At 36.9% G+C, this 11,688-nt stretch overlaps 1 protein-coding gene across 1 annotated transcript; it reads right to left on the bottom strand.

The window, feature by feature from the left end:
* Window positions 1-1,187: 1,187 nt before the first annotated feature.
* LOC141665513 (uncharacterized) lies at window positions 1,188-8,792 on the bottom strand. The gene is made up of 2 exons (XM_074471501.1): window positions 8,372-8,792; window positions 1,188-1,585 (listed from the first exon to the last, which is right to left on the bottom strand). Exon 1 carries the CDS (start codon window positions 8,731-8,733, stop codon window positions 8,386-8,388), a length of 348 nt encoding a protein of 115 aa, XP_074327602.1. The 5' UTR covers window positions 8,734-8,792; the 3' UTR covers window positions 1,188-1,585; window positions 8,372-8,385.
* Window positions 8,793-11,688: the final 2,896 nt, after the last annotated feature.

Genomic DNA, 11,688 nt, shown 5'->3' with positions numbered 1-11,688 from the left:
TGAATGCTATTCTGACAAAAACTCACAAGTGTCTAAAAAATGAATCCATATCAGAACCAAAATAGTCAAGAGGAAGACTTCATCCTCATTATTAGTGGCATCAACCTTATGATTGTTTTTAGCAGTTGTCACCACTACTACAACTCCAAGCACTCTCTTTCAATATAGGTTGTTAATATTAAAATATTATAAGCTGAACTTGTATTTTTCAGTTTAGTTTATTTATGTATATGGTAAACTAAATATATCAAGTGTTCTAAGACATTTTCTCTCAGAACATTTTCCATCATAAATTATAGTAGTAAAGTAAATTTCTGGTTTGTATTACACACAAATGCAAAAGTGGGAAAAAAAACCGGGTTTCGACAAAAGCACCAAGATCTCATCGGCTTGAAAGTCTAGAGCATAAATTCCTTCCAAGAAAGTCTTTTCTCTACTCGATTGATCTACAAGTATAGATTCTTTAATCTATTGAGAAGAATATGAAGTGTTACCATATGTATATAACAACCGCTAACCCGAACCATTAAGCTTAACAATCCATACAAGGTCAGATGATTAAATATTTTTTTTTTCAAAATGGACAAGCTCTAAATTTGAAACCATGTTATAGATAGGATAGTGTGCATCTCATCTTTCAATACAAAAATGCATATTCTTCCCTAAACAGAGAATATCCCTACGTTAGGATTAATATTTGATGTGATTTGTTAGCACTTAGCATCAAGGCAGTGGTTAGTTTTTGGACACTTTACAGTTTTTTTAGTTTGTGATTACATGCTACAAAGAAGTATAATGTGTGTGCACGCATGTGACCAAGTTCTATTCTATTTAAATGAAGTGTTCTTTTATTAATAAATACTAAACAGCCATTTCCATGAACTAGAGTTATTATGTTACTCTGTGTATCGGAAGGCCAACTATATATTACACCCAAACTTTGCTTACAGAGAAATAATCATGTGATTAACCTGATTTTAAAAAATTGGGAATGGTAAACATAAGATACTCAGATTCAACGTACAATAAATTTGAACAGACGTAAATCCGAAGTTGGTATTTGGCCCAATAGGATCTTCTATCTTATCAATATCAATATACTGGCACAACACGAATAGTGCATAAGTGTTAAGGTATGTGTGTGTGTGTTAAATTTTCAATACCGCAAGACTGCAGGATAACCAAAATAAAGCAAATTATCAACTTTAATTAAAATAAAAATCAATGTCAAATCAGTATTATGACGACGAGCCTAAGGAACACGTCTCGTTTTTCCAACTACTTCCATGGTTAAACCTGAAGTGCCAAATCTATTAGCTAATGTATTAATTAAAAGATTGTAACCTTGGAATCTTGCTTCATCCACAAACACGAGCTTCAATGACTGCAGCCAGAACTTCAGAGCTTGCAAATTGCAATAGCTGCAAGCATATTAAGGCATATGGGTTGACATTAATGGTTTAATGCTTGGCGCTACAGCAGGAGCAGGAGCTTGCTATGTGGTAAGGCCGCGTGCGAAAGACCACAAGAAGCGTGCCTCTCCAACAATAGATCAGTACTTCAAAAAGTGACTCATTGATCACACCTATATCCATAACAAACGTCGAATATATCAGTTGCAAAACAAATTCCGATTTAAAAAGCAGATAGTAAACTTAGAAGATGTGTCAGTGTTGCTAAAATTTTTTATTAAGGGCAGGCATTGTTAGCTTTCAAATTTTAAAGTGGCGACTCACTAGTCATGATTTGTACTGTTTGCCTCTGACATTAAATATCTAGTCTGTAATATTAGACTTATCATAGATAGAAGAAAACTTAAAAAACAAGCCACTCATAATTTAACACATTGATTCTTCAGAGATGAGGAACTCATTGATTTCCAATCTGTGATGGAATGACTTAATTCTTACACTCAACTGAAACTACAAGCACAGATCTATAACTTTGATAAAAACAGCAAACAGAATTACTCATAAAATTAAAGGATAAGCTGGATGTTTCGAGAGCCCAGGTCTCTCCAAGTTTGGCAGTAAACGATTACAAGAGAATAATAAGATGATACCCTAATGATATTTCCCCCTAAACTATATCCTCCTCTTTTCCTCTGCATTCTCCATTTTACCCTTTGACTCCACTGCTGACCGTACTTTAATTATTTATGTGTGATATTACTTTTCTGCCCTTCCTTCTTGAGTATGTTATCACTTGACGTGTGCTGTCTTGGTGCATTACATTACTTCCCCCCAAGATAGCCACCTTGTCCTCAAGGTGGAAGTGTGGAAATTTGTTGCAGAAAGTAGACATGTCCTCCCACGTGGCCTCTGCTGCTGGCAATGCTTTCCATTTGATCAATACTTCCAGTCTTGTCACCTTTCCCTGTTTGATCTCTCTGACTTCCAATAATTCTTCCGGTTCAACCATTAGCTCCAGGTCTGCTGTCAATTGCGGTGGTAATTGTGTAGAAACAATAGTATCTCCTACTGTTCTTTTCAACTGTGAGATGTGGAACACCGGATGAACTCTCGAATTTTCTGGTAGAGTTAATTTATAAGCAACTTTCCCCACCTTGCTTTCCACCCGAAATGGTCCATAAAATCTGGGTGCCAACTTCTCATTTTGACGTCTGGCTAGAGTTTTCTGTCGATATGGTTGGAGCTATAAGTATACCAAATCCCCCACCTCAAAACTTTCATCTCTACGTTTAAGGTCTGCAGCATATTTCATGACTTGTTGTGCTCGAACCAAATGAACATGAAGATCATCTAACAAAGCATCCCTCTCCTGCAACATCTCGTCAATGCTTTGGACAGCGGTCTGTCCTTTCCCTGCTATAATGAGATGGGGTGGATCGCGACCATAAACCACCTTGAATGGGCTGACCTTTGTAGCACAATGTGGGGCTGTATTATAAGAGAACTCAGCCCACGGTAGCCATTTAGCCCAAGATGTTGGTTTGCTACCCACGAAACAACGTAAATACGTTTCCAGACCCTTATTGATGATTTCTGTTTGCCCGTCAGTCTGTGGGTGGTAGGCAGTACTTTTCTTCAAGCTGGTGCCGTGTAATTTAAATATTTCTTTCCAAAATGTGCTGAGGAAAATCCGATCCCGATCAGAAATGATAGAGGTTGGAAACCCATGTAGCCTGACCACTTCTTTAATAAAAACCGTCGCCACAGTGAATGCATCAAATGGATGTTTCAATCCAATGAAGTGAGCATACTTCGATAATCGATCTACCACCACAAATACCGTGTTGATGCCTTGGGATGTGGGGAGGCCTTTGATAAAGTCCATAGACAGGTCTTCCCAAATCATATTTGGGATAGGTAGGGGTTGGAGGAGACCCGCTGGAGCTAGTTGAGACACCTTTTGCTGTTGGCATATTGGACAACTTCGCACATAAGAGGCAATATCGCCTCGCATTCCAGTCCAATACCAGTCGGTAGCCAATCTGAGGTATGTTTTTAGTTCACCCGAATGCCCTCCCATTACAGAGTTGTGATATTCCTGTAACAGTGTGGGTTTGAGGCTGGAATTGCGTGGAATCACTGTACACCCCTTGTACATCAACCTCTTGTCAGCCAAGTGAAATCCCAGGTGTTCCTTTGAACCAGATTCCAATTCAGTGATGATTTGCCAAAGGAATTTGTCACTTGCCAATTCCTTATCCAATGTTGCCCAAGAAATAACAGGGGAAGACACTATTGTGTGTAATCCAACTTCACCAGTTGTCTTACGAGAGAGTGGATCAACCACTCTATTGGACGTGCCTGGCTTAAATTGAATTTCAAAATCAAATCCAAGTAGTTTCGTGACCCACTTTTGATAATCAGAATTTATCTCCCGCTGTTGTGTCAAGAAACGTAGACTTTGTTGATCCGAACGTACAATAAAATGACGCCCCAACAAGTACGGCTTCCATTTTTGAACTGCTAAACATATAGCAATTAGTTCTTTCTCATACACGGACTTAGTTTGTGCCCGTATGCCCAGAATTTTGCTAAAAAATGCAATGGGGCATGAATTCTGCATGAGTACTGCCCCTACCCCATAGCCAGATGCATCTGTTTCAATTATGAACGACTGTTGAAAGTTAGGTAGGGCTAACACAAGTGGTTGAGTCATAGCTACCTTTAGGCTGTCAAATGCTCTAGTGGCTGCGTCGTTCCAGTTAAAACAATCTTTTCGCAACTGATCTGTCAAAGGACGCGCTATGTGTGCATACCCAGCAACAAATTTACGGTAATAACCCGTAAGGCCGAGGAAGCCCCTCAATTCTCTCAAGTTCTTGGGCAGAGGCCATTCTAACATTGCACTTACCTTATCAGAATCCATTTCTACCCCTTCCTTCGATATGACATGACCCAGATATCCAATCACCGTTCTGCCAAATTCACATTTCTTCAAGTTAACATAAAGCGAATGCGTAGCTAATGTACTCAAGACCTGCTGAAGGTGCCCCTGATGCTCAACTGGACTGCTGCTATATATTAGGATGTCGTCAAAAAACACCAAAATGAATTTCCGTAAAAAGGGTCGAAAAATATCGTTCATTAAGGACTGAAATGTGGCTGGTGCGTTCATTAAACCGAAGGGCATTACAAGAAATTCGTAATGCCCGTCATGGGTTCGGAAAGCAGTTTTATGGGTATCCTCGGGACGTACCAAAATCTGGTGATATCCCGCTCGTAAGTCCAGTTTGGAAAAAACTGCTGCCCCTTGGAGTTCATCAAGCAATTCATCGATTACCGGAATGGGGTATTTATCCGGGACCGTTTCTTTATTAAGGGAACGATAATCAATACAAAAGCGCCATGACCCGTCTTTTTTTTTAACCAGCAACACAGGACTAGAAAAAGGACTAGATGAGGGTTTAATAATACCTGCGGCTAACATCTCCTTGATTAACCTTTCAATTTCATCTTTTTGGTTCTGTGGATACCTGTACGGTCGAACTCCAATTGGATCACTGCCCTCTTTTAAAATGATCGCATGTTCATGGTTCCGTATTGGGGGTAGTCCTCTCGGCTCCTCAAAAACCTTAGAATATTGACACACCACTTCCTGCAAAAATTCTGGAATCCCCTTTTCTTTGTCAGCCCCAATTGTCAATGCTTCTGTCACCTGTTTTGCCTCAAGTCGGTTACACTCAACCCAAAATGCGTCACTACCTTTTCGAAGAACCCTACGCATGGCTTTTAAGGATATTTGTGATCGAACCAGTGATGGATCCCCAACTAAAGTAACGGGTTCTCCATTGAACTCAAACTTCAATACTTGTGTTTTCCAATTCGTCATTACCACCCCTAACTTCTCCAACCATTGAACCCCTAAAATTATATCCGAGCTCCCTAACTGCAAAGGCAGGAAATCGTCCACCATTTCAACACCCCCATCCAATTGTAATCTTACATCCCGACAGATGCCTTCTCCTCGAATGGCCTCCCCATTTCCTAGAGCCACACCAAAACCACTCGACTCTGAAACTATTAATCCAACGAGGGCCACGGTCTTGGTTGACACAAAGTTGTGAGTAGCTCCAGGATCTATCATCACTACCACCGCATGTTCACCAATTAGACCTCTAAGTTTCATCGTCTTGGGGTTAGATAAACCAATGACAGAATTTAGAGATACCTCTGTTAAAACTTCCTCCGTGGGAGAAGGTGGGGCCTCGCTGTCATCCCCATCAGTTTCGTTCTCTTCCTCCGTGATAAGCATGACACTTAACTCCTTTTTCTTGCATCGGTGACCTGCAGACCATTTAGCATCACAGCGATAGCACAACCCCCTGGCTCTTTTCTCCTGCAACTCCCTCTCTGTTAAGCGTTTCACCTCACTACCATGGTTGCTTGTTGACATGGTTGATGCGGGAGATTGCACCGAAGCCTGGGATTCGGGAGATCTCGGTCCCCAATTACGTGACAGAGGAGGGCTGGTGGGAGTTCCAAAAGAATACGAACTTGCTATCAAAGGGGTCTTGCTGTATACTGAGAACCCCCCGGTTTTAATTGATCCCAGCCTTGTTTGCCTTAATGACACCACTCTGTGCTTCTCTTCCACCTTGACTGCCATCTCCATTGCGTGTTCCAAACTCACCGGGTTCATTAAGCGTACTTCTGCTTTAATTTCATCCTTAAGCCCGTTTATAAAATGACCCAGTAACATCTCCTCTGAAATTCGATCTAAAGGGGCTGCAGTTTCGATAAATTTTCTCCTATACTCCTGAACCGTCGTGGTTTGTGACGTTGACAGCCACTGCTCATACAAAGACCCCCCATTCAGCGATCGAAACTGCCTGAGCACAAACATCTTTAAATCCGTCCAACGTCTGATAGGATGCCTTTTATTTTCCCATTGATACCAACGCAACGCGTCGCCATCCATAGCTACTGCGGCTGCATCAAGCATTTCTTCTTCATTCATTCGATAAAACTGAAAGTATCTTTCCACACGTAAAATCCATCCATCTGGGTCCGACCCATCAAAAATTGGCATATCAAGTTTCCTGTACCTCCAGTTTGCGACTGTGCCCCCAGGCCCTCCGCCCGAGCCACCACTCCCAAAGTTGCCCCCGTTAACACTTCGTCCACCACCGTTCTTCCCAAATTCATCAACACCCCCTAACACCGAATTGATGCACCCTGAGGTGGATCCTAAGTGAAAAGTGCCTCCCTCCAACTTGTCTGGTTGAGACATGGCCATCGATTGTAACCCAGTAATCGTGGACTTCATCTCCGTTTGGAACTTCAGTTGTTCGTTTCACATAGTGTTAATCATAGACTCATGGAACTCGCGACTCCTATTGATGCGTCCTTCCAACCTCCCAGCCAGCGATTCGACCTCCATCCCCAATTTCTTAGTTGCTACATTTTGACCTTCCACCAACACGTCGGTCAACGATTGTCGTATAGCATCCATCGCCGCCTCAACTGCCTTCGTCACCATCCCCTTCATCGATTCCTCCAACGTAATTAACTTCTCATCCATCAGATCTAACCGCTGCGTTGTTGTTGGGGGCCCATCGGATCAAATGCTCTGATACCACTTTGTGATGGAATGACTTAATTCTTACACTCAACTGAAACTACAAGCACAGATCTATAACTTTGATAAAAACAGCAAACAAAATTACTCATAAAATTAAAGGATAAGCCGGATGTTTCGAGAGCCCAGGTCTCTCCAAGTTTGGCAGTAAACGATTATAAGAGAATAATAAGATGATACCCTAATGATATTTCCCCCTAAACTATATCCTCCTCTTTTCCTCTGCATTCTCCATTTTACCCTTTGACTCCACTGCTGACCGTACTTTAATTATTTATGTGTGATATTACTTTTCTGCCCTTCCTTCTTGAGTATGTTATCACTTGACGTGTGCTGTCTTGGTGCATTACACAATCCTCCATTCATTTTTTCTCATACTTGTACACTACCTTCATCACATCCCAAAAAATATATATTACTAGTACTATATCAATATATCTTCTCTCCAATAATAACAGTGGTGACAAAAAATTCCATTTATTCCTAACATTATAACCTAGTGAATAGCAGCTGTACAAAGGTCAAGCGTCCGAATCTCCATGGAAACAAATGCGTGTGTGAGTATCTAATTCCTTTTAACTGATCTTACCCAATAAAAAAAGTACAGATTCCTTAAATAAAGTATAGTGTTACTCGCTCATTTTCTTTGTTGGTTGGTTTAGTCATTTAAACCACAGAAAAACATCTTCAAAAAATAAGGGAAATTGACACTACTCTCATTACATTGTGAGCATCACAATGGGGGCTTTGGGGCTTTTATACTAAACACGACCTTTTTGTAGATGTTACATGGAGAGTTAATCACTTCACTAATTATTAAAGAGGTAATAATTTTAATTAGGAGAGAAGGGAGCAGGACAGGGTGTAGTCCTGAATCAACTGACCTCGTAGAATATAGCTAATGACTTTTCTTTAGTACCAAACGTGGATGAATTTCAGAGGTAATTACTTTTGATAGGGGAGCATAGCGAGCTGAAGTCCCCGACTCGACTAAATCGTAAAATAGTAGTAGCTATCTTGAAAAATTAAGTGTAATTTTTATCATTATGCAATTCAGTCTCTGTTTTTTAAAATAGTGCTCTCGGCACACAGATCTTAATCCATATTCAAAATATCTTAATCCATATTGAAAATACATTATATCTCTTCTAATCAAGGACAAAATGCATTATTATTTAATCGTGTTCGCCAAATAATCTAGCATTCATATATCGATTTACCGAGGTCTTTACTAGTTTATCATTATACTAGCTTCATTTGACAATTACACATTTAAATATTTTAACAAATAAAAAAAAATATACACAAAAATTAATAATACCTAGTGACTGGTGATCAGACCATTTCAAGTTCCTCAACTTCACTTGTTTTACTCTTACGACGCCGTTTCGAAACACTGAGCACAATCACAGCTAAAATTACGCCGAAAATATCGGCGACGATGTCGCGAGACGAGGCGCCGGCGGAGTGGAAGAAGCCGAGCTGGTCGGCAAGCTCTTTTGCGGCGCCGGCGGCGAGAGAGATAACGGAGCCGAGGAAGATGAAACGACGTCGTAGAAAGGAGTAACGAGATTGAGAGAAGAGGAGTGAAACGGCGACGTTGATTGAGAAACAGAAAATGACGTGGTAGATCTTGTCTCGGGCTAACCAATCGTCTGTACCGGTAGGAATGTTAGTCTCCATTTCATTTCAGTGTCGATGGAGGGGGATAGCTGCTAGGTTGCAAAAAATAGGCTGTAATAATTCGAATACGGATCATCCGATTCGAATAATATACGATTTATTTCAGACATGTATATTATAGAATAATTTTGAACATTTTTTACGATTAAAAAAAATTAAATTTAAATGATATATTTTTATCTATAAAATATATGTAGAATCATGTAAAATTTGTATAAATGTTTTATGTAATGGATATACAGACACAATATAAAGTAACAGAATAAATTTTAAATTATATATAATTATTTATTTATATAATTTAAAGATCATATAAGTATTTGGTTTCGTATTCGAATACAGATAATATCCGCTTCATTTTGAATACGGATGATATCCGTTTTTTCTCGAATACAAATGCGAATTTTTTGGATATATATCGGATTTTTCGAATTATTTTGAAAGCCGTAGTAAAAAACTAGCTTGGTTCGACTTCGTATTGTTATCGAATTCGAGATTATCTAAAAATCGGCAATTATTCGCTGTTCGGTAGAAAATCAAACTTGTTAAGTAAAAATTGGGTTAAAAGTTATTTTTTTAAGAAAATTGGGAAAAAATCGGAAAAAACCGGATTAGTTGATCAAAAATCGGGGTAATCCATAAAAAATCGGTCTTATTGATAAAAATTTGAAAAAATAAGTAGGAAAGTTAAAAATTTAAAATATATATATATATATATATTTGTAAAAACTTTAAGAAAAATAATAATCTCATATACATATTTACTATATAAAATGGTTCAATAATAAAGATTTTCAATTTTTAATCTCAAATTAACCTTAATTCATAATTTATATCTTAAAAATAATATTAAATTTAATAATATTTCATATTTTAAATTCACTTGTATAAATAATTATAAAAATTATATATGTCTAGTAAAAATAATTACATGTATTATTAATTATAAATAAAAATAATATTAAATTATTTCTGATTAATGACCTGATTAATCATTCATATTAATCCCCGATTATCTGAATAATTCGTGGATGGTGCCTCCACCGATTAACTCCGATTCCCACTTTTTACAATACTGACCGTAACTAATATTTTTTTTAAAAAATAGATTATGTTGGGTTATGTACATGGTATTTTAAATATTATCTAGTTATGCGACGCACATATTTTTTATTATAATATATTTTTTCAAATATAAATTAGATTAAATTTTTAAGATTTACAATTTGTTTATTCAAAACTTTTATATGATATAATTTCTTGATAATTATACATATAAACGTATATATTTGATATTTTATTTAAAGGTATTTAAATTTGAAAAAAATATTACTAATTCAATTATATAATATTATTGTTATATCTCTATGTGTATACCAAATATATTTATCTTGTAATTTAAACGATAAATTTTAGCCCAAGTCGTTAGTATACGAGTGACATTTTTTTTATTTTATCTTGAAACCATTATACTGACCAAATCCAACTAATTAAATTTAGTTTGATTTTAATTTTATTTAAGGTCTTATCAATAGTATACTTTTGATTTTAAATATGTTTTACCATGAATCGGCTATATAACTTTTTAGAGTGGATGAATGTTGTATTTTTTTTTAAAACCAACGCTATCATAACGGTCAATGAATTACCAGTTTAATAATATAATATTTTTAGCCGAATAAATTATATTTATTATTTTATTTTAACCCGAAATCCATTATATAGACCAAATTTAACTAATCATATTCAGTTTGATTTTAATTTTATTTTAAACTCGACCTGAAGTATAATTTTGTTTAATTCATGGAAAACAATATCATCACTCATTTGTTGTTCACCTCCCCCCAAATGATCTCTCTCATCATCTCGCAATTACATGCAACCAATTCCTTAAGGTGAATAAGGTTTCTGGCAACATATTTTTATCTACCAGTAGTCATAACTCTTATAGAGAAGTGCATATTTCGATAAGTCATTATATATGACGATATGAGACATCTCTATATAGTAATGAAGATCTTGATAACTGCTCAAATTATATAATACAACTAACCTAAAGATTCAAGATTATCAGTCAACAACCGTTTTATCACTGAAATGAAAAGTCCATAAATGCAGATTAAGGAGTGCACGATCAAGGGTCAAGATGAACTAAACAAAGGAGGGTCACAAATCTAGAAGAATATATGCAGATTTGCTGCACTTAAAAATGGATAAAGACAAAAGAACTTTAGAAAATGTGTTAGCCTGTTTTGGTGCAAGTTCTGTAAACTGTGCATGTTGATCTATAAATGTTGTACAAGACATGCCTATACAATAACAAGACTAAGTGTTGGGTCCCAATTAGTTTGTAGAAGGGGGGTTGAATACAAACGTTACCAAATAATCGAATAAAATGCGGAATAAAAAATGTGAAACAAAATTCAAGTTAAATAAAAATATTATTAAACTTGAAATGTGTTACAACAACTGTATCGATTACAAGGTATTAATCTCAAATCAATTATCACAAATCTAGAATAAATTCGACATGAACTTTTTCTATTTTTGCAATATTTAGAATCAAATGCTAAACGCGATTTGAGATTAAGTTCTAGGGATTTTGATCCGCTAGATTGTTACACAAGAACAAGATAAATAATTCTAGTGGTTTGGATTTAACTTTACAATCTAGAATTTTGATCTTGGATTAAACAGATGAAAAATGTAATATTTCAAGGCGGCTGCTTTTCTTGTTCTTTGTTCTTCTGTTTGAATGATAGATAATTGAAAGAAGGTCTTCTGCTTCTTTTTAATCAACAGCCGAAATGTTAAGCTGGTATGACAATCCTTTTTGCTCAGCAAGACTTTCGGTAGGACTATCTTTTGAACTAGCAAGACTATCAGAATGAACTAGCAAGACAATCCTCCTCCTAGTGTAACTTTCGGTGAGACTATTGAAAATGGCCTAGCATG

The sequence above is a fragment of the Apium graveolens genome, chromosome 1 (assembly GCF_009905375.1).
Source record: "Apium graveolens cultivar Ventura chromosome 1, ASM990537v1, whole genome shotgun sequence".
NCBI lineage: Eukaryota > Viridiplantae > Streptophyta > Magnoliopsida > Apiales > Apiaceae > Apium > Apium graveolens.
This window is presented reverse-complemented; position numbering and strand designations above follow the sequence as displayed.